At 47.3% G+C, this 24,397-nt stretch overlaps 1 protein-coding gene across 1 annotated transcript in view; it reads left to right on the top strand.

The window, feature by feature from the left end:
- The window catches only part of akap9 (A kinase (PRKA) anchor protein 9), a 127,697-nt gene that overhangs the window by 15,423 nt on the left and 87,877 nt on the right, over nucleotides 1-24,397 (top strand). The window contains 14 exon segments of the mRNA XM_046858757.1: nucleotides 592-633; nucleotides 2,189-2,329; nucleotides 2,441-2,596; nucleotides 3,367-3,720; nucleotides 3,997-6,873; nucleotides 11,504-11,578; nucleotides 11,708-11,834; nucleotides 13,318-13,370; nucleotides 14,045-14,147; nucleotides 14,297-14,385; nucleotides 17,614-17,671; nucleotides 18,043-18,223; nucleotides 18,317-18,359; nucleotides 20,341-20,376. Of these exon segments, the coding sequence (XP_046714713.1) occupies nucleotides 592-633; nucleotides 2,189-2,329; nucleotides 2,441-2,596; nucleotides 3,367-3,720; nucleotides 3,997-6,873; nucleotides 11,504-11,578; nucleotides 11,708-11,834; nucleotides 13,318-13,370; nucleotides 14,045-14,147; nucleotides 14,297-14,385; nucleotides 17,614-17,671; nucleotides 18,043-18,223; nucleotides 18,317-18,359; nucleotides 20,341-20,376 (4,335 nt within the window).

Below are 24,397 nucleotides of genomic sequence, written 5' to 3'. Positions count from 1 at the left end.
ATGTACCACTCCCTACTCACCCTGTACTATTTCCTACACACATTTATACCTTCCACTACACAGCACACACATAGATGCACACTCATACCACTGACTACACACACACACACACACACACACACACACACACACACACACACACAAATCCATGCCACTCACTACATACACACACACACACACAACTTTCATGCATACCACTCACTACACACACTCATACACACACACACACACACACACACACACTCTCATTCCACTGACTGCGCCACACACACACACACACACACACACACACACTATTCCACTGACTGCACACACACACACACACACACACACACACACACACACACACTCATTCCACTGACTGCACACACACACACACACACACTCATTCCACTGACTGCGCACACACACACACTCATTCCACTGACTGCACACACACACACACACACACACACACACACACTCATTCCACTGACTGTGCACACACACACACACACACACCACACATTTTTACATACTTTTAAGCTTTTAAGAGATATGAGTGTCTGTTCTCCTGGATTTATTGCGTGTTGGCTGATTGTGAATTGACAGGTGAATGGTCATGAGATGGCTGAGATATCGCAGGACGTTGGGGTACGGTAATTCTCCTGATGAGCTCGTACTGTTCGTTGCTAATCTGTCTTTTATCTTCTGATGTATGTGGTGCTTGGTTCCCCACTGTATGTGGCTGTGACTTCCTCTAACTCATTAACCTGCTTGCTTTTATTTCAAAATAACACTTATGAGAGATGTGCGATAATCCGAGCTATTAGTCCATTAAACCTCGTCCTCGTGAATCCGGATCATCAGAATACTGTGGCGTTTTAAATCTTTTTCCACACCTCTCTTTTCAAACGTCTTTCAAAAATCACATGTCCACACAGAACCTTCTGAAAACAATTCTACATCGCAATCAAAAAGTTTGGAGTCTCACTGTGTTTATCACCTTCTGAATGGTCCCCTTACACAGTAGTACAGCTCCCAGTGGTGTTCTGGAACGTGTCCTGCAAGTCTTCTTCTCATAGCGTATCGAGCATCTTCTGTTCACGCTGGATCTCCGCAACAGTGTCAAAATGCTGTGTGTGTGTGTGTGAGAGATCCGGATTGATGTGGACGTGGAGTTTATGCTGTTATCTCTGTATTAATTGAAAGCTGTGAGCAGTGTGACGTCCTGCAGATGGACTTATTGTCTTAAATAACAAAGAATGAAATCCTGTGCATGAATCAGATGTTACACTCCGAGTGTGAATAAGAGGCCGTGAGCTGCAGATCTCTGGTGCACATTAACTTCAGCTTCACAGCAGGAGGCAGCTGGAAGGAACTGCTCAACTCTTTGCATCTACATTACTCTGGAGGGGAGAGAGAGAGAGAGGGAGAGAGAGACAAAGAGAAAGGGAGAGACAGAGAGGGAGAGAGACAGACAGAGAGGGAGAGACAGAGAAAGGGAGAGAGAGAGACGGAGAGAGACAGACAGAGGGAGAGAGAGACAGACAGAGAGAGAGAGCGAGAGAGACAGACAGCGAGAGAGAGAGAGAGAGAGAGAGAGAGAGAGAGAGAGAGAGAGATGGTTTTATGAAAAAGCTTTTAGCTGCCAGAGGTAAAAGCTTCCAGCCCCAGACAGACAGAGGAAGAGTGTAGGAGAAGAAAAAAGACAGGAATATTGAAAGCTGCTTTCACGTGTCAGTCCCCCGTGTGTGTTCTGTTTTCAGCTGAAAACACAGCGATCACACTCAGGTCCGATCGGCTTACAATCAAATCAAACTGTAACGAGGAGGGAACTCGACTCGACTGCACGATCAGAGCCCAGTCTTACATGATCAAACTGAACCATGTGACTGAGGTTTGATCAGATGGTCATGAGTTCAAATCCCATCACTATCAAGGCCTTGAACCCATAACTGCTCAGTTGTATTGATGGAAGTGTGAGAATCTAACAAACAAGAAATACACTGAATGTAAGGCACAAAACTTTACCTCATGGCATTAATTGCTCCTGGCTTCATCTTCTCCATGCTCTGGTGATCTTGTTCGTTCTGATCTGGACTGTAAAGGGATAACGAGTATGAAAGCAAGTGAGAAAGAGATGGATTTTATTATATTCAATATACTTACAGAACCTTCACCAAGTTTTCTTCGTGTCTCTGCTCAGGAGGAGGAGGAGGAGCTCTATGCTCCCAGCAGATTACAGGAGATGGAGGATGAACTTGCTGCGAAAAACATGGCAGTGGAGGAACTGAGCCAAGAGCTAGAAGACATCAGATCTGCGTTTGGAGCTGAAGGAGTACAGCAGGTATCAGTCCACAATTCACACCAATAAACAAGGCCAAAGAGCAAGACCAGGAACCCTGTTACACACGTGTGTGTGTGTGTGTGTGTGTGTGTGTGTGTGTTGTGGTGGTAGCTCCAGGGCTTTGAGGCAGCACTGAAACAGAGAGACGGCATCATCACACAGCTAACGGCGAACCTGCAGCAGGCTCGGGCTGAGAAGGACGAGGTGATGCGCGAGTTCCTCGACCTCACGGAAAAAAGCCAGAAACTCCAGATCCAGTTTCAGCAGGTACCACCCACACGTACACCTATCAGAACCCACAGACACGCCTCTTAGGTCTAACAGGAACATTACCAGTCAAAGGTTTGGTGTTTTTCTTCTATTTTTATAATATTTTCAATCAGGGCTTTCTGAGGCTGCTAATTCTAATAAACCTATCCTGTGCAGCAGAGGTAGCTCCTGGTCTTCCTTTCCTTTGACGGTCATCATGAGAGTCTGTTTCATCAGTGTTTGATGGTTTTGGAGACTTAAGTTTTTAAGTTGTTGAGATGTTTGGGATAGATTGAGCTTCATTTTGTAAAGTAATGATGGATCCTGAAGCTGAGTGTTTCTTGCCATAACATGGATTTATACAGTAGTTGTAGTTTTCCTGTTTCCTCTGCACAAGACATCTGATGCTCTAAAGCACATTGAGAAGGTAAGAAATGTCACAAATGAAGAGGAACCTGTGACCTGAAACCCATTCCAGATGACAGCAGGTGATTCTGATGGGAGAACACCATGAGTGTGTAAAGCAGCATCAAAGCTACATGGAGATACTCTGGACAAAATCAAATATAAAACATGTTCTTTACTAGCTGTTTGCTTACTACAGAATTCCAGATGTGTTCTTTCGTAGTTTGGATTCTTCAGTATTAATGCACAATGTGGAAAATGATACTGATAAAGAAACCTCTGGAAGAGATGTGTCCAAACTCCTGACCTTACAGAAGCACCAGGTATGGTCATAAAAATAAAATATTAAAATATTATATGATATATTTGTGTCTTACTTGTAGCTGCAGGCCGGTGAGACGTTAAGGAGTTCCAGTATCAGCAGTGCTGCTGTGGATCGCCTGCAAGCTCGACAGCAAGTCCTGCTTCATCAGCAACAGCTAGAGGAAAAAGAATCAACAGTCAGAAGTCTCCAGGGGCAGTTAGAGAAAAGGGATGGAATAATCAGAGGTCTACAAGAGCAGCTAGAAGATAGGGACAGAAAGATCACAGGTCTCCAGGGGCAAACTGAGGAGATGAATGGAAAGGTCAAACATCTTCAGGAGCATCTACAGGAGAGTGAGGACAAGGTTAGCTGCCTCCAGGAGCAGATATCACAAATGATGCAGATGCAACAAGGGATGAGTGAACCTGAGCTGGTAGGTGGATCTCGGTCAATAAACTTCTGAATTGGTCTTGTTCAGGTCTATCTGAACCTTCCCGAGTTCTGCAATAGTTGGATTGAGTATACACTGTTAATCACTCAATCAAATCAAAATCAAATCAAATCAAATTTTATTTGTCACATACACATACATACAGGGTACGACAAGCAGTAAAATGCTTTAATGCTTTCACTCCTGGGTTTACTGTCATGTGGATTCATCATCACGATGATGAGGAAATATAATATACATATTTCATTTTGTCCTCAGGTTTCACGTGCTTCAGAAGAATCTTTTCTCCAGAGACGTCAGGACTTGCAGATAAAGCAACAGGAAAGACTAATACAAGAGCAGCAACAATCATTATCCCAGCTCCAAGAACATCTCCATGAATCTGAGCTGCGTTTCGGCAACATTAGTGAACAGCTGGAGGTAAAGGTCCGTGACCTACAGGCTTGTGAGGCAGAGCTCCATGCTTCCAAGCAGAAGGAGCGACTTTCATCAGGAGAAATCTTGCAGCTGATGGGCACTGTGGAAGTCCTTCAGAAACGTTACCATCAAGGGAACCAGTCAGAAGTTGAGGTTCTCCAGAAGGCAGAGCAAGATACTACTTGCAGGTTGGACCACTTGAGAGCAGAACTGGATGAGATGTATGGACAGCAGATTGTTCAGATGAAACAAGAGCTTCTTGCTCGGCACAAGGAAGAGATGGCGATTACAGTTGATCAGCATTCCACAGAACTGAAAAAAGTCTTGGACCAGCATCGCCTTGAAACTGAGCGATTAACATCTCACTTGACTCAAAGCACAGGAGAAGTCAATGCTCTGAACGTCAGGGTGATTGAACTCCAGCAACGGCTGCAGGAAATGCAGGTCCTGCGAGAAAGAGCTGAACATGATCTCACACAAACATCTGAGGAAAAAATCTTCCTGCAAAACCAGGTGCAGCAGCTCACACATGACTTGCGCTTAAAGGATCAGGAGAAGAGCCAATCGGAGGTTCATCTCGAGCTTCGTACTAAGATCACTGACCTTCAGGCTCAGCTAGCATCTGTTCAGGAAGCTACAAGTGAGCTGGAGGCCAAGCATGAATCTGAGATTACCAACTACAGAATCAAGCTGGAGATGATGGAAAGGGAGAAGGATGCAGTACTTGATCGCATGGCCGAGTCACAGGAAGCTGAACTTGAACGCCTTCGCACGCGGCTGCTGTTCAGTCACGAGGAAGAACTTTCTAGACTTCGTGAGGACCTTCAGCATGAGAGTCAGATGAACGTGGATAACCTCCGGGTTGAGCTCATCCAGCGACATGAGGAGTCTGTGCAAAAACTCTGCAGTGGGTATGAGGAGCAGATAAGGATCTCTGAGGATGAAAGATTGATTCTAGCAGCAGAAAGCAGCTCACTGCTGCAGGAGATCGTCACACTGAAACATGACCTTAGCCAAGCACTGGAGAAATCTCAGGCAGAGGAGCTGCTCTCACAGCTGAAGACGCTACAGGCAGAGATTCAGGAGCTAAGGCAGAAGCAAAGTGAGAAGGTTGAACCTGATGGGGTACAATTACAGCTGACAGGGGAACCTGAGCAGAGCTGGGAGAAGATAGAATGTGAAAATAAACTTCTGAAAGAATCCAATGCTTTCCTGGCTGAAGAGCTGAAGTCTCTTGAGCAGGAACACAAGATGCTGATTAAGAAAATGGATACACTGATTTCAGAGAACAGACAAGCCAATGAGATGGCTGAAGAATTAAGAGCTGAAATTGAGAGGCAGAAAAGCACCTTCTCATTTGCAGAAAAGAACTTTGAGGTGAACTACCAGGAGCTGAGAGCAGAGCTGGAAGAAAGGCTTCGAGAACAGATGCTGCAGTATGAGATGAAACTTGAAATTCTAAAGTCTGAAATGGAACATGAATCCATCCAGAGTAGGAAAGAAAAGGATGAAGAACCAGAAGGAGGAACATTAGTGGAAAAAGACACAGCAGAGTTGATGGAGAAGCTTCAGAGTGTGGAGTTGGAGAGAGCGGGGCTAGTGCAGCAGGTGGACCAGAAAGAGACTGAGATACAGAAGATGAAACTGCAGAGTGACGATCTAGTGTTCCAGATTAAAAATATGACAGAGGAGTTAAGGAGAGCAGAAGAAGAGAAGACAGGGTTACTGGAGCAGGTGGAGCAAAAAGAGGCCAAGGTCAAGATGGTGGAGCTAGAAAGGGCAGGGCTTGTTGACCAGTTGGTGCAGAAGGAGATGGAGGTAAAGAGAGTGGAGCTAGAGAGAGCAGAGTTGGAAGAACGGACTGAATTGAGAGAGCTGGAGTTAAATCGGGTGGAGATGGAAAAGGTAGTGCTGGTGCAGCAGGTGGACCAGAAAGGGGTGGAGCTACAGCAAAAGGAGGTGGAGCTTGAAAGGATAAAGCTGGAGAAGGCAGCACTGAGGCAGCAAATGGACCAGAAAGAGGTGGTTCTACAGAAAAAAGAGTTAAAAGTTCAGGAGATCATATTGGAGAAGGCAGAGCTAGTGCAGAAGCTGGACCAGAAAGAGGCAGCGCTACACCAAAAGGAGTTTGAACTTCAGGAGATCATAGCAGAGAAGGCAGAGATGGTACAGCAGGTAGACCAGAAAGAGGTTCTGCTGCAAGAAAGAGAGGCAGAACTAGAGACGATGGCAGAAAAGGAGGCAGTGGTGGAACAGAAAGAGGTAGTGCTGCTGCAGAAGCTGGGGAAGGTGGAGCTCACAGACCAAGTTCGAGGAAAGAAGGCAGGCAGGAAGGCAAGACACAAGACCAGCAGGGTCAAAGGTTTAAAGACCAAACTGGACACTAAAAAACAAAGTCAGCTCCAGACTACAGTTTCTGAGGTGGACCTTCAGGGAGCGCAGGGAGGTGAGACTGAGCAGATGTTGGCTCTGCCCCTTTCCAAGGCTGTGGAGGAGGAGAAGGAGGAGGAAGAAGGGGAGGAGAGAGTGAGAGAGACTGATTTCTGTGTTGTACATCGCAGTGATGGTGTGAAGCAGAAAACACACACTCGCACTGAGATTGGTGCTGCTGCAGCGACATACACTCACACACACACTCGCGCACACACACACCCTCAGTCTGCTGCAACAGCGACGCACACACAGAGAGAGAAGCCTGAGAACGACTCAGAGAAACAGGTGAGTGAGTTTCACTCGTTTCTTTGCAGTAGATATACTATGGTGTGTGTGTGTGTGTGTGTGTGGCATTTAAATTAGCCTTTAGCTGCAGTTGAATTGCTGCATGCAACAGTTGTGTCGTGTCTGTGGTTCAGTGTGCTTTTGTTTTTGGTATTTTTAATTTCTAGCTTTTGTTTTTTCTTCTCTCTTTCTTGCACTCTGTTTATTTTTCATTTTTGTAACTTTGAGGTGTAGTGTTTGTGTACAGTGTGTGTTTGTGTACAGTGTGTGTTGGGTACAGTGTATAAAAGGATCTGGTCCTGATCAGGGGAGTGCAGAGTCGTGAAAATTGAATATGTAAATGTTGTCAAGGTTAAGACAATGTGTTCAAAGAGAGAGCTCATTAATGTAGAGATCAAGAGAAAGAAAGGCTAGAATAGAGAGCGAGATAGCGAGAGAGAGAGAGAGAGAGAGCGAGAGAGAGAGAGAGAGCGAGAGAGAGAGAGAGGTGAAGAGGAGGGAGAAGACAGAGAGCACACAGGGTGAGAGTCCACATAGATAAAAGAGTGGAGGAGGTAGAGGACATTCTGGAGGAAAATAATTAGCAGGAGGTGAATGTGTCTGGGGGAAAATGTAGAAATAATGCAGACCTCAGGGATAAACTGTTTTGTAACATGATTTGGAATTCTCTAGAGTCTGTTTGGTATCTGTAGTTAAGTCTGTAGGAAATGTTCTGTTTATCATCTACCATAAGAAGTTCCATCAATAAAACTTCAACTATGGTTGAATGATACCGGGATTAAGAACACTATCTGACTAAGACTGACTGCTTACTCGCCTTGAAAAAACATCCACTAACTCTTTAGTACTGACTGCAATTTTCCCTCTCGACTGTCTACTAACTCCCTTCTGGAGAGACCACTAACTCTCCCCACCTTGCCAGTATCTTGCATTGAAAACAAAGAGTAACCTGCGTCTGGACTAATAACTATGCTTACCGACTCGCCTCACGACTCAATATTACAGCCTCACGACTGATGATCACAGACTCGCCTCACGACTGACGGTCACAGAATCGCCCTACGACTGACGGTCACAGAATCGCCCTACGACTGACGGTCACAGACACGCCTCACGACTGACGGTCACAGACTCGCCTCACGACTGACGGTCACAGACTCGCCCCCCGACTGACGGTCACAGACTCGCCTCACGACTGACGGTCACAGACTCGCCTCACGACTGACGGTCACAGACTCGCCTTAGACTGACGGTCACAGACTCGCCTCACGACTGACGATCACAGACACGCCTCACGACTGACGGTCACAGACTCGCCTCACGACTGACGGTCACAGACTCGCCCCCCGACTGACGGTCACAGACTCGCCTCACGACTGACGGTCACAGACTCGCCCCCCGACTGACGGTCACAGACTCGCCTCACGACTGACGGTCACAGACTCGCCTCACGACTGACGGTCACAGACTCGCCTCACGACTGACGGTCACAGACTCGCCTCACGACTGACGGTCACAGACTCGCCTCACGACTGACGGTCACAGACTCGCCCCACGACTGAATATTACAGACTCGCCTCACCACTGATGATCACAGACTTGCCTCAGGAAGGACTATTACAGACTCGCCTCAGGAATGACTATTACAGACTCGCCTTACGACTGATGATCACAGACTCGCCTCAGGAATGACTATTACAGACTCGCCTCACGACTGATGATCACAGACTTGCCTCAACACTGAATATTACAGACTCGCCTCACGACTGATGATCACAGACTCGCCTCACCACTAAATATTACAGACTCGCCTCACCACTGATGATCACAGACTCGCCTCACCACTGAATATTACACACTCGCCTCACCACTGATGATCACAGACTTGCCTCAACACTGAATATTACAGACTCGCCTCACGACTGATGATCACAGACTCGCCTCACCACTAAATATTACAGACTCGCCTCACCACTGACGATCACAGACTCGCCTCACCACTGAATATTACACACTCGCCTCACCACTGATGATCACAGACTTGCCTCAGAAATGACTATTACAGACTCGCCTCAGGAATGACTATTACAGACTCGCCTCACGACTGATGATCACAGACTTGCCTCAGGAATGACTATTACAGACTCGCCTCACGACTGATGATCACAGACTTGCCTCAACACTGAATATTACAGACTCGCCTCACGACTGATGATCACAGACTCGCCTCACCACTAAATATTACAGACTCGCCTCACCACTGATGATCACAGACTCGCCTCACCACTGAATATTACACACTCGCCTCACCACTGATGATCACAGACTTGCCTCAACACTGAATATTACAGACTCGCCTCACGACTGATGATCACAGACTCGCCTCACCACTAAATATTACAGACTCGCCTCACCACTGACGATCACAGACTCGCCTCACCACTGAATATTACACACTCGCCTCACCACTGATGATCACAGACTTGCCTCAGAAATGACTATTACAGACTCGCCTCAGGAATGACTATTACAGACTCGCCTCACGACTGATGATCACAGACTTGCCTCAACACTGAATATTAAAGACTTGCCTCACGACTGATGATCACAGACTTGCCTCAACACTGAATATTACAGACTTGCCTCACGACTGATGATCAAAGACTCGTGGGGCGAGCCTGTGACCATTAGTCGAGAGGCAAGTCTGTGATTGTCAGTCGTGAGGCGAGTGAGGCGAGTCTGTGATCGTCAGTCGCGGCGAGTCTGTGATCGCTGTCGCGAGGCGAGTCTGTGACCGCCAGTCGCGGCGAGTCTGTGACCGTCAGTCGCGAGGCGAGTCTGTGATCGTCAGTCGCGAGGCGAGTCTGTGACCGTCAGTCGCGAGGCGAGTCTGTGACCGTCAGTCGCGAGGCGAGTCTGTGACCGCCAGTCGCGGCGAGTCTGTGACCGTCAGTCGCGAGGCGAGTCTGTGACCGTCTTCTGTTCGATCACTGCCTCCTTTTCTGCCATCATCTCTAGTTCTGCCTCTCTTTCTTGCAGCAGAACCTCTTTCTGGGTCACCTGCTGCATCATGACTGACGGTCACAGACTCGCCTCGCGACTGGCGGTCACAGACTCGACTACGCCTCGCGACTGGCGGTCACAGACTCGACTACGCCTCGCGACTGACGGTCTGAACTCGACTCGACTCGCCTCGCGACTGGCGGTCACAGACTCGACTCGCCTCGCGACTGACGGTCACAGACTCGACTACCGCGACTGACGGTCACAGACTCGCCTCGCGACTGACGGTCACAGACTCGACTCGCCGCGACTGACGGTCACAGACTCGACCGCCTCGCGACTGACGGTCACAGACTCGACTGACTCGCCTCGCGACTGACGGTCTGAACTCGACTCGACTCGCCGCCTCGCGACTGACGGTCACAGACTCGACCGACCGCCTCGCGACTGACGCGGTCACAGACTCGACTCGACTCGCCTCGCGACTGACGCGGTCACAGACTCGACTGACTCGCCTCGCGACTGACGGTCACAGACTCGACTCGACTCGCCTCGCGACTGACGGTCACAGACTCGACCGCCTCGCGACTGACGGTCACAGACTCGACTCGCCTCGCGACTGACGGTCACAGACTCGACTCGCCTCGCGACTGACGGTCACAGACTCGACTCGCCTCGCGACTGACGGTCACAGACTCGACTCGCCTCGCGACTGACGGTCACAGACTGACTCGACTCGCCTCGACTGACGGTCACAGACTCGACTCGACCGCCTCGCGACTGACGGTCACAGACTCGACTCGCCGCGACTGACGGTCACAGACTCGACCGCCTCGCGACTGACGGTCACAGACTCGACTCGACTCGCCTCGCGACTGACGGTCACAGACTCGACTCGACTCGCCTCGCGACTGACGGTCACAGACTCGACTCGACCGCCTCGCGACTGACGGTCACAGACTCGACTGACTCGCCTCGCGACTGACGGTCACAGACTCGACTCGACTCGCCTCGCGACTGACGGTCACAGACTCGACTCGACTCGCCTCGCGACTGACGGTCACAGACTCGACCGCCTCGCGACTGACGGTCACAGACTCGACCGCCTCGCCTCGCGACTGACGGTCACAGACTCGACTCGCCTCGCGACTGACGGTCACAGACTGACTCGACTCGCCTCGCGACTGACGGTCACAGACTCGACCGCCTCGCCTCGCGACTGGACGGTCACAGACTCGACTCGCCGCCTCGCGACTGACGGTCACAGACTCGACCGCCTCGCCTCGCGACTGACGGTCACAGACTGACTCGCCTCGCCTCGCGACTGACGGTCACAGACTCGCCTCGCGACTGACGGTCACAGACTCGACTCGCCTCGCCTCGCGACTGACGGTCACAGACTCGACTCGCCTCGCGACTGACGGTCACAGACTCGACTCAGATAATCACAGATGTGATTATTTTATTCAATTCAGCTTTATTTGTGTATTGTTTTTAACACCCCCCCATGATGTCTGACCCCATCTCAAGTCTTATCTCCACTTCATGAGTATAATAATGACTGGTGTGTGTGTGTGTGTGTGTGTGTGTGTGTGTGTGTGTGTGTGTGTGTGTGTGTGTGAGGCAGCTGGAGAACCAATATGGAGAGACAGACTTGGCCCCTACAGTGACACACACAGACAACATGGAAGGTTTTGAACACGTGAGTGCTTATTTACACCCACCTTGACTTTCACAAATCTCTTTTATACTGGGGTAGAGGTCTGGTAGCAAATAATCTCTCTCTCTCTCTCTCTCTCTCTCTCTCTCTCTCTCTCTCTCTCTCTCTCAGGAGGAGTGTAGGCTGCAGATGGAGGCCCAGCGTATCAGCCTGTCTCAGATTCATGCTGCTCAGTTAGAGCTGCTCAAAGAGAGACTGCCTGAGTGGGAGGATCCTGGGAGACAAGGCGGGGCTACAGGTAAACCATGTGGATAGGCGTGTGTGTGTGTGTGTGTGTGTGTGTGAGAGAGAGAGATCCAGAGAGATTTGTATCACACCTGGTATGTTCCGCACATCAAACACACTTTAACCTGTTAGCCTTAGTCATTGCTTTGGGACTCACAGCTGAAAATGCCCCAAAAAACTTACTTTCATCTTCTCCCTTCAGGGGGCGCCACAGCAGAGCATCCGCATGTGTGATTTGGCATGTTTTTACTCTGGATGCCCTTCCTAACGCAACCCCCCCCTTTATCTGGGCTTGGGACCGGCACTAAGGCTTGTGCAACCCTAATGGCTGGGGTCGGGTCCCTGACATTTAAATGTTAACAGTTCCTGAGAAAAGTGTGCTACATACACAATTTAAATATCTTTGCAAAGAAGACAAATTATGCTTTACTGTCAATTATAGCAAATTGGATATTGATATTGAGTTGGTATTCATATTTATGACCAGGTAGCAGACAAGCTCTTGTTTTACAGACCATTCATACTGATGTGCGGCCATTTCAATCTCAACAATACACACACACACACACACACACACACACACACACACACACACACTCTCAAGCATTTCTCTTATAAAAAAAAAAAAAACAATAGGCAACAAAACCTATAAAATCGTATAAAGGGAGATATATTGTTATTTTATGTAAAATAGTATCTCCATGCAGATCTCCAAGTCTCTATTGTTACTCCGTCCCTCAAATATTTTCCACATCGCTGCTTTGTGCAAATCTCAGATTAAACAATTTATTTGACTGACATTTTTTTCGTAAATGAAGTCCAATTAGCACGAGCTGGAAACTGTTCAGCACGAGCTGTTTGAGCAGAACTGAGAGCTGCATCACTTCCTGGTTCATGTGCACATGCTCTTTCTCTGTTTGACCACTAAAAGTTTATAAAGAGTAATAAAACTAACACTCACACGTGGAGAATAAAATCTTCCCATATATTGTTATAATCCTGCACTTATTGGCTTCATTTTCTGTCAGTCATTTAGTTTCCATAATGCTACTGACTGGAAATAAAAGGTTTGAAATGAGAGATGGTGCAGAGCAGAATGTCACCTGGACACCTGCCTATAGAGAGGAGACTCAAGCCCCGAAACATTCAGCAAATACATTCAGTATACGTTTTCCATTAAAACACAGAGATCTGAAATCGCTGCTTGAGGCTGAGAGCTTTAGAATGATGTATAGTCATGGTTACTCTTCTCCCTTTTTATTTTATCCATTGCTAAACATTAACACCTGAGAACACTGGGATACTGGACGCACAGGCGCAGCGCTGAGGGGTAAAGAAGGCGATCCTGCTAATATTATTCACATGAACCTCAAAGGAAAGACTCAATAATAACACACCACTTGTGTGTGCCAATTGAAGTAATGTATCATTGTGTGTGTGTGTGTGTGTGTGTGTGTGTGTGTGTGTGTGTGTGTGTGTGTGTGTGTGTTTGTCAGCCTGCAGCCCCTCACTGAGCTCCATCTCCAAGGGCTGCACACACCTCCTCCAGGTACAAGTGTGTATGGTGTGTGTGTGTGTGTGTGTGTGTGTGTGTGTGTGTGTGTGTTTTATATATATATATATATATATATATATATATATATATATATATATATATATATATATATATATATATATATATATACACACACACACACACACACACACTGTGTATATTGTGTGAATGTATTACTTGTGTGTGTTATACACTAACCCTAACACGGTGTATGGTGTTATTGATCGCAGTATTACATGCTCACATGCTAACCAGTATTACATGATCACATGCTAACCTGACAGAATCCTGACAGGAATATTGTTAAACTAATTAGCTGGTTAGTTTATGCTAATCTGTGGGCTTCCTGTCAGGTTTATTCGCAACGATATCCTGCTAACATGCGCTAACCTAAAAGGATGCTGACAGGAATTTAAAAATAAAAAAGCGCTCCTGACAGAAGTTGTGTCAAATGAAGAGTCACATAATCTAATTATTAACCCAAGCTAACACTCGCTAACTCTTACTAAAGTAAAATCCCTTTAAAAAATCCTGTCAGGTTTGCAAGATTCCTGAGAGGATTATTTATGTTTACTTGATTTCTATAAGTTCTGTTTATTACATTGTTTTATGCTGTGTGTGTGTGTGTGTGTGTGTGTGTGTGTGTGTGTGTGTGTGTGTGTGTGTAGTTGATATCTGGTGTGTGTGGAGTTGATGCTGTGGCTGTGACAGACGAACAACTACAGAATCTCCAGCCTTCCACCATCAGAGAGATCATAGACACAACTCAAGGTGTGTTTGTGTGTGTTTTAATCAAACAACATCATTATTTTGCTTTCATCATTCAAATAATTTTTATTTTCTTACGATTGTGTTACAGAATATAATATATTGTTTAACACTGTGTGTGTGTGTGTGTGTGTGTGTGTGTGTGTTTATAGATGTATACCGTAAGCTGCAGCAGTTGGATATGGGTGTTTTGTCTTTACACACTGGTCTTACAGTATCACTGAGTGAGGATGTGAAAGAGGTAACACACACTCTCTCACACACACACACACACACACACACACACACACACACACACACACAGAAACACACACTTCCATTAAACTAGGTGAATACTGTAGACCTACAACCCAAATTCCAAAAAAAGTAGGGGCACTGCATAAAAGTTGAGATTTTGAAATCTCATAAACCCACATTTTATTCATGATAAAACAAAAAACATATAAAATGTTAAAACTGAGAAACTTTAAGGAAAAATCAGGTAATTATGAATTTGATGGATGAAACACATCTTAAAAAAGTTGGGACGGGGCAACAAAAGTCTGGAAAAAGTAAATGTTATTAAAATGAAACAGGAGAAAATAATGAGTAACTAATACTAGTAACTTATGAGGTTAACTGATGGCAGGTCAGTGAGATGATTGGGGTATGAATAGTGCATCTTAGAGCGGAAAAGTCTCTCAGAAGTAAAGATGGGCGGAGCTTCACCAATCTGTGAAAGACTGTCTACAATCTGTGGAACAATTTTAGAATAATTTTCCTCAACATTAAATTGCAAAACAGGTGAATATCTCATCATTCACAAAACATAAAATTAAACATTTCTGAGAATCTGGAGAAATCTGGATCTGGAGAAAGGGACAAGGGTGAAAATCAATATTGGATGTTTGTGATCTTCGGGCCCTCAGGGGCCACTGAAATTTAAACTGTCATGATTCTGTAATGGAGAATCGCTGCATGGGATCATTAACATCATTGTCTATGAACACAGTTTGCACGTCATCCACAGTGCAGGTTAAAATATGCAAAGAAGTAGTCGTGTGTGAACATGATCCAGAAACACCATCCTCTCTGGGTATCAAATGTACTGAGGCAAAGTGAAAAACTGTTCTGTGGTCAGACGAATTTCTTTTTGGAAACCATGTTCACAACGTCCTTTGGACTAAAGAGGAGAGGGACCATCTGGCTTGTTATCAGAGCTCGGTTCAAAAAGCCACATCTCTGATGGTATTGTGGTGCATTAGTGTCTGTGGAATGGGCAGCTTGTACGTCTGGAAATGTTCCGTCACTGCTGAATGCCATATAGAGGTTTTAGAGCAACAAATGCTTCCATTCAGAAATTCTTTTTCAGGGAAGGTCTTGTATATCTGAGTAAGACAATGCTAAATGCATACTGCATCTATTATAATAGCATGACTTTGTAGTAGAAGAGTCTGAGTGATCAACTAGTCTACCTGCAGTCTAAACCGCCACTATTTTAAAACATGTGCATCATGAAATAAAAAACACAACAAAGGAAACCCAGAACTGTTGAGCAGCTAGAATCCTGTATCAGACACACATGGGACAACATTCCTTTCCAAAACTTCAGCAACTGCTCTCTTCAGTTCCCAGATGTGGGCAGATGTGATGATGCACATTGGGGAACACGGCCCTGTAACAATTTTTCTGAGAGACGTGTTGCAGCCATCAAATTCTAAATACATTTTTCTTTTAAATGGTATAAATTCTCATTTTAAACATTTTATATTGTTTTTGTTTTATTTGTGAATAGATTATGGATTTATACGATTTCAAATCATTACATTGTTGTTGTTTTTTTTTTCCCCCAGACTAATTTAAATATTAGTAAAACGATGACACAAGTGAACACATGTTTTTAAGTAAAGGGTTTTTTTTATTGAGGGAAAACAAAATCCAAAACTACATGGCCCTGTGTGAAAGTGTTTGCCCCCCTGTTAAAACTGTGGTTTATTACGCCTGAGTTGAGTTTCTCTCGCCACACCCAGGCCTGATTACTGCCACACCTGTTCATCATCAAGAAATCTCTTAAATACGACCTGCCTGACAAAGTGAAGTAGACCAGAAGTTCCTTAAAAGCCAGACATCATGCTGAGAGCCAAAGAAATTCAGAAACAAATAAGGAAGAAGGTAATTGAGATCTATCAGTCTGGAAAGGGTTCTAAAGCAGTTTCTAAAGTTTTGGGACTTCAGAGAACCACAGTGAGAGCCATTTTTCACAAACGGCAAAAACATGGAAAGTTGAGAACCTTCCCAGGAGTTGGCCGGCCAAAGAAAATTTAACAAAAGACCTGCAACAACATCCAAAGATCTGATGGCCTCACTTGCCTCAGTTAAGGTCAGTGTTCATGACTCCACCATGACAAAGAGACAGCAAAAATGGTCTGCATGGCAGAGCTCCAAGACCAAAACCGCTGCTGAGCAAAAAGAACACAAAGACTTGTCTCATTTTTTGCCAGAAAACATCTTGATGATCCCCAAGACTTTTGGGAAAATACTCTGAGGACTGATGAGACAAAAGTTGAACTTTTTGGAAGTTGTGTGTCCCATTACGTCTGGTGTAAAAGTACCAGCGCATTTCAGAAAAAGAACATCATACCAACAGTAAAATATGGTGGTGGTAGTGTGATGGTCTGGGGATGTTTTGCTGCTTCAGGATCTGGAAGACTTGCTGTGATGAATAGAACCATGAATTCTGCTGTTTATCAAAAAATCCTAAAGGAGAATGTCCAGCCATCTGTTTGTGACCTCAAGCTGAAGCGAACTTGGGTTCTGCAGCAGGACACTGATCCAAAACACACCAGCAGGTCCACCTCTGAATGGCTGAAGAAAACCAAAATGAAGACTTTGGAGTGGCCTAGTCAAAGTCCTGACCTGAATCCTATTGAGATGCTGTGGCGTGACTTTAAAAAGGGGTTTGAGATGAGTGGAGTAAAATTCCTCCACAGCACAGAAACAGACTCAGTGCCGGTTTTCACACACGCTTCATTACAGCTGCTGAGGGTGGCCCAAGCAGTTATCAGGTTTAGGGGGCAAACACTTTTTCACACATGAGCATGTAGTTTTAGATTTTGTTTTCCCTCAATAATAAAAAGCTTCATGTAAAAACTGCATGTTGTTCACTTGTGTTCTCTTTTACTAATATTTACATTAGTCTGATCTGAAACATTAAAGCAGGGGTCTCCAATCTTTTCCAGAAAGGGCCAGTGTGGGTGCAGGTTTTCATTCCAACCAATCAACGGTCACACCTGATAGTCATTGAAAATAAAGATCATTAGATTTGAACAGGTAGAATTTGGTGTGGACTTGCTTGGTTGGAATAAAAACCTGCACCCACACTGGCCCTTTCTGGAAAAGATTGGAGACCCCCGCAATAAAGTGTGAAAACATGCAAAAAAAACAAGAAATCAGGACTTTTTCACACCCGTGTGTGTGTGTGTGTGTGTAGACGGTGTTTGAAGATCATGCAGTTAGGACTGAAGATGGCCACATATCCACACTCAGCGGTAATGTTTTCCTTATTGTTTTCCATTTATCAGATGTCATGAGTATGATCTGGTAGCTTCTCTAGATCATCATCTCTCTCGTTTCGTTACGTTTTACACACTGTGTAAGTTAGTTTGAGCTCTGGAGAAGTTCCTGGAGATACAGGAAGTAATATCTGTTATCTGCACATCAAGGATTCATAATAAAGTTTCTTAGCGTCCGAAGATGTTCCTGGTTTATGTTCCATTTCTTTTACTTCATCTGCTTCTCCTTGTTCTTTCACTCCATCAGTTTCTTGTCTTTCTGAGGTCCTGAAGCGGAGTAGTTTTTACTGTGTTGTGATCTGGAGTATACCTTTCAGATCTTATTACTTCATTTTACTTTTTTGTAGACCTTCAGAAGGATGTGAAGCAGAAGCTGGAGCTTCAGGAGGAGCAGCACAGGCAGGAAATTAAGTATCTAAAGAGTTTCTACAGCGAGCAGATCAGAGAAATGGAGGAACGCTACACCAACGAGATCCTTCTCCTGCAGGATCGACTTAAGGACAGGACTTCTGCACACACCTGTCCCAGGTAGCACACACATCTGGTCTGGTCTGGTCTGTACACTCCTGCCCCCTGCTGTCCACTACACATTCTTACACTTTGTGTGTGTGTGTGTTTCAGCATGTCGAATATTTCTGAATGCTCACTGGAACAGCAGCTTCAGGTAAGTTACAGTTTTATGAGGTCAGCTATCACACACACACACACACACACACACACACACACACACACACACACATACACACACACACACGTGTGTGTGATCTAGCCCTTGGCTATAATCTGCCCTAGATAACTCTATCTCCAGAGAGGGAGAGAGAGAGATGCAGTTCTTTATGGATGAGTGAATGAGACGTATTCTGTTTTTACTCCCTCACTCTGTTAAACAATCACCCTCTCATTCCTCTCATTCCTCTTATTCACTCTATCACACAACCTCACCATGATGAGGACCTGAGAGGCTAAACATAGAGAGAGGCAGATGAAAAGAGAGAGAGTGTGAGAGAGAGGTATAGACAAACAAGTACAGTGTGATGGAATATAAAGATTCGTTCACACACTCTGGTATTGTGTTTACTGTAGTGTGTAGTGATGCAGTTGTTGTCATGGTGACAGTTGGAGTAATAGAGTACAGATGTAGTGACTGTGGTACAATAAAACCAAACATGATGAAGGGATAAAAAAATGAGCAGGAGAAGCAGATAAAGATAAAAATGAGAAGAACAGTGATGAATATGAAGATGATCAACAAGAAGATGAAAAACACTGGAGGAGCAGGAGATAGTGAAGGAGGAGAAAGATATGGAGGAGAATGTGTAGAAAAAGAAAAAAGAAATGGAGGAAAAGAATAATATAACTAGAATGTGACGTTTTCTGAAGAAAATGTGAGTAGTGGTTGTTGGTGAAAGTTTAGTTCCTACTGCGAGACGCGACTGTACTTCGAGAGACGAGCATTTCGATACCTCACATGCCTGTTATTGCCCTTGTTTTCCGAGGGGGCGGGGCCAGTCACATCATGTGACGTCATTACACAACCCGGCGTTCTACTCCCCTTGCTGTGTGTTAAGACGTGTCACACGCCTGTGTCGGGGGTATTTTGCTATTTCATGTTTTTTGCGTGTTACTGCCCACGTGACATCTTGGGACGGCATGTGGTGTCGATATGGCACTCTGCCGGAGATTCCCTGGACCGTGCCGAGCGGTTAGAGGCGCCAGACTTCGGGGTCGGAGTTGGTTTAGCGACGCAGTAAGCAAATAGGTCTGTGCGGTGGGCGTGGCCTATATCATGTGCCGGGAAAATTTTACCTGGGGTTCAACTCCCCCCATGGTGCTGAGTGTTTTGACTTATCGCACGCCCGTTTCCGTGCACGTTAATTTTTAAGCCTATTTGGGTTAATTATGTGGGCATGGCTTAGGGTGACGTCACGTGACGTCACTATATCACCCACAGTGCAACTCCCTATGCTGGGCTGAGACCGTTAATATGTCACACGTCCCCTTCCTTTATTTTTCACCCCCCCAGCTTTTTTATGAATCCTAACTGTTTCCCCATTCATTTCTATAGGGGTGATTAATTGCCCCCTACCCATCGTTCCCGTGGTTATTGCTGAAAGTGGGGCGTACGCCGCAATGCACTCGGCACCCACGGAGGATATGTCTTACGAGCTAGTGGGGCGAACGCCGGCCGAACCGCAGCACGTCTGCCCCGCACCCCGGACGAGTGGATACGTCAAACCGGTGTGTCGGGCGAACTCCGGTCCAACGGCAGAGCGTTGAATTTTCCCCATTAATTTTCAACGGTGGCCGGAATGACATGGAATTCTGAGCGTGTCCGGGGTTCGGGGTGCATATGGTTGCAACCGGCTCCAGACCCCGTACGAGGTGAAGGAGGAGTGTAGTAAGGGATAACGCTTCACTCAGCAAAATCATTGTGACTGAGATACTCTGTGTGTGTGTGTGTGTGTGTGTGTGTGTGTGTGTGTGTGTGTGTGTGTGTGTGTGTGTGTGTGTGTGTGTGTGTGTGTGTGAGAGACAGTGGGGTGATGCAGGTGTGTGTGTGTGAGTTTGTGTATTTAATAGCTTTAAAATCACTGATATTACAGCTTAACACCCCCCCCCCCCCCCTTTTTTTTTTTCTCTCTCAGGTGCAGCAGTGTGAAATGGAGGAGGAGATTGCAAGGGTAAAATGATCCTGATTTCATGTATGAGACAGTGGGGTGATAATAGGTGTGTGTGAGCAAGACAGTGGGTTGATGGAGGGTGTGTGTGAGAGAGACAGTGGGGTGATAATAGGTGTGTGTGAGTGAGACAGTGGGTTGATGGAGGGTGTGTGTGAAGGAGACAGTGGGGTGATGGAGTTTGTGTGTGAAGGAGACAGTGGGGTGATGGAGCGTGTGTGTGAGAGAGACAGTGGGGTGATAATAGGTGTGTGAGCGAGACAGTGGGTTGATGGAGGGTGTGTGTGAGAGAGACAGTGGGGTGATGGAGGGTGTGTGAGAGACAGTGGGGTGATGGAGGGTGTGTGAGAGAGACAGTGGGGTGATAATAGGTGTGTGTAAGAGAGACAGTGGGGTGATGGAGGGTGTGTGTGTGTGAGAGACAGTGGGCTGATGGAGGTGTGTGTGAGAGACAGTGGGGTTATGGAGGTTGTGTGTGAGAAAGACAGTGGGGTGATGGAGGTTGTGTGTGAGAAAGACAGTGGGGTGATGGAGGGTGTGTGAGAGAGACAGTGGGTTGATAATAGGTGTGTGAGAGAGACAGTGGGGTGATGGAGGGTGTGTGTGAGAGAGAGACAGTGGGGTGATGCAGGGTGTGTGAGAGACAGTGGGGTGATGGAGGTTGTGTGAGAGAGACAGTGGGGTGATAGAGGGTGTGTGTGTGTGAGAGACAGTGGGGTGATGGAGGGTGTGTGAGAGAGACAGTGGGGTGACGGAGGGTGTGTGTGTGTGTGAGAGACAGTGGGGTGATGGAGGGTGTGTGAGAGAGACAGTGGGGTGATGGAGGGTGTGTGTGTGAGAGAGACAGTGGGGTGATGGGGGTGTGTGTGAGAGAGACAGTGGGTTGATAATAGGTGTGTGAGAGAGACAGTGGGGTGATGGAGGGTGTGTGAGAGAGACAGTGGGGTGACGGAGGGTGTGTGTGTGAGAGAGACAGTGGGGTGATGCAGGGTGTGTGTGTGAGAGACAGTGAGGTGATGGAGGGTGTGTGTGTGTGTGTGTGTGTGTGTGTGTGTGTGTGAGAGACAGTGGGGTGATGGAGGGTGTGTGTGTGTGTGTGTGTGTGTGAGAGACAGTGGGGTGATGGGGAGGTGTGTGAGAGAGACAGTGGGGTGATGGAGAGGGTGTGTGAGAGACAGTGGGGTGATAATAGGTGTGTGTGAGAGAGACAGTGGGGTGATGGAGGTGTGTGTGAGAGAGACAGTGGGGTGATGGAGGTTGTGTGTGAGAGAGACAGTGGGGTGATGGAGGGTGTGTGTGAGAGAGACAGTGGGGTGATAATAGGTGTGTGTGAGAGACAGTGGGGTGATGGAGGTGTGTGTGAGAGAGACAGTGGGCTGATGGAGGGTGTGTGTGTGAGAGACAGTGGGGTGATGGAGGTTGTGTGTGAGAGAGACAGTGGGGTGATGGAGGGTTTGTGTGTGTGAGAGAGAGTGGGGTGATTGAGGTTGTGTGAGAGAGACAGTGGGGTGATGGAGGTTGTGTGTGAGAGAGACAGTGGGGTGATGGAGAGTGTGTGTGTATGAGAAAGACAGTTGGGTGATGGAGGGTGTGTGTGTGAGAGAGACAGTGGGGTGATGGAGGTGTGTGTGTGAGAGAGACAGTGGGCTGATGGAGTGTGTGTGTGAGAGACAGTGGGGTGATGGAGGGTGTGTGTGAGAGAGCCTGTGGGGTGATGGAGGGTGTGTGTGAGAGAGACAGTGGGGTGATGAAGGGTGTGTGTGAGAGACAGTGGGGTGATAATAGGTGTGTGTGAGAGAGAGAGTGGGGTGATGGAGGGTGTGTGTGTGTGAGAGACAGTGGGGTGATGGAGGTGTGTGAGAGAGACAGTGGGGTGATGGAGGGTTTGTGTGTGAGAGAGACAGTGGGGTGATGGAGGGTTTGTGTGTGAGAGAGACAGTGGGGTGATGGAGGTGTGTGAAGGAGACAGTGGGGTGATGGAGGTGTGTGTGTGAGAGAGACAGTGGGGTGATGGGGAGGTGTGTGTGAGAGAGACAGTGGGGTGATGGAGAGGTGTGTGAGAGAGACAGTGGGGTGATAATAGGTGTGTGTGAGAGAGACAGTGGGGTGATGGAGGGTGTGTGTGAGAGAGACAGTGGGGTGATGGAGGTTGTGTGTGAGAGAGACAGTGGGGTGATGGAGGTGTGTGTGAGAGAGACAGTGGGGTGATAATAGGTGTGTGAGAGACAGTGGGGTGATGGAGGGTGTGTGTGAGAGAGACAGTGGGCTGATGGAGGTGTGTGTGTGAGAGACAGTGGGGTGATGGAGGTTGTGTGTGAGAGAGACAGTGGGGTGATGGAGGGTTTGTGTGTGAGAGAGTGGGGTGATTGAGGTTGTGTGAGAGAGACAGTGGGGTGATGGAGGTTGTGTGTGAGAGAGACAGTGGGGTGATGGAGAGTGTGTGTATGAGAAAGACAGTTGGGTGATGGAGGGTGTGTGTGTGAGAGACAGTGGGGTGATGGAGGGTGTGTGTGTGAGAGAGACAGTGGGCTGATGGAGTGTGTGTGTGAGAGACAGTGGGGTGATGGAGGGTGTGTGTGAGAGAGCCTGTGGGGTGATGGAGGGTGTGTGTGAGAGAGACAGTGGGGTGATGAAGGGTGTGTGTGAGAGAGACAATGGGGTGATAATAGGTGTGTGAGAGAGAGTGGGGTGATGGAGGGTGTGTGTGTGTGAGAGACAGTGGGGTGATGGAGGTTGTGTGTGAGAGAGACAGTGGGGTGATGGAGGGTTTGTGTGTGAGAGAGACAGTGGGGTGATGGAGGGTTTGTGTGTGTGAGAGACAGTGGGGTGATGGAGGGTGTGTGTGAAGGAGACAGTGGGGTGATGGAGGGTGTGTGTGTGAGACAGTGGGGTGATAGAGGTGTGTGTGTGAGAGAGACAGTGGGGTGATGGAGAGGGTGTGTGAGAGAGACAGTGGGGTGAAATAGGTGTGTGAGAGAGACAGTGGGGTGATGGAGGGTGTGTAAGAGAGACAGTGGGGTGATGGAGGGTGTGTGTGTGAGAGATACAGTGGGGTGATGGAGGCTGTGTGAGAGAGACAGTGGGGTGATGGAGGTTGTGTGAGAGAGACAGTGGGGTGATGGAGGGTGTGTGTGTGAGAGAGACAGTGGGGTGATGGAGGGTGTGTGTGAGAGAGACAGTGGGGTGATGGAGGTGTGTGTGTGAGAGACAGTGGGGTGATGGAGGGTGTGTGTGAGAGACAGTGGGGTGATGGAGGTTGTGTGTGACAGAGACAGTGGGGTGATGGAGGGTGTGTGTGTGTGTGTGAGAGAGCCTGTGGGGTGATGGAGAGTGTGTGTGTGAGAGAGACAGTGGAGTGATAGAGGTGTGTGTGTGTGAGAGAGACAGTGGGGTGATGGAGTTTGTGTGAGAGAGAGAGTGGGGTGATAATAGGTGTGTGTGAGAGACAGTGGAGTGATAGAGGGTGTGTGTGTGAGAGAGACAGTGGGGTGATGGAGGTGTGTGAGAGACAGTGGGGTGATAATAGGTGTGTGTGAGAGGGACAGTGGAGTGATAGAGGGTGTGTGTGAGAGACAGTGGGGTGATGGAGGGTGTGTGTAAGAGAGACAGTGGGGTGATAATAGGTGTGTGTGAGAGAGACAGTGGAGTGATAGAGGGTGTGTGTGTGAGAGACAGTGGGGTGATGGAGGGTGTGTGAGAGAGACAGCGGGTTGATAATAGGTGTGTGAGAAAGACGGTGGGGTGATGGAGGGTGTGTGTGTGAGACAGTGGGGTGATGGAGGTTGTGTGTGAGAGACAGTGGGGTGATGGAGGGTGTGTGAGAGAGCCTGTGGGGTGATAGAGGGTGTGTGTGAGAGAGACATGGGGTGATGGAGGTGTGTGTGTGTGAGAGAGACATGGGGTGATGGAGGTGTGTGAGAGAGAGACAGTGGGGTGATGGAGGGTGTGTGTGTGTGAGAGAGACAGTGGGGTGATAGAGGTGTGTGTGTGAGAGAGACAGTGGGGTGATAGAGGTGTGTGTGAG

This window comes from Silurus meridionalis, chromosome 10, assembly GCF_014805685.1.
Source record: "Silurus meridionalis isolate SWU-2019-XX chromosome 10, ASM1480568v1, whole genome shotgun sequence".
Taxonomy (NCBI): domain Eukaryota; kingdom Metazoa; phylum Chordata; class Actinopteri; order Siluriformes; family Siluridae; genus Silurus; species Silurus meridionalis.
The sequence above is the reverse complement of the archived record's forward strand: the minus strand, read 5'-3'. Positions and strand labels throughout refer to the sequence as shown.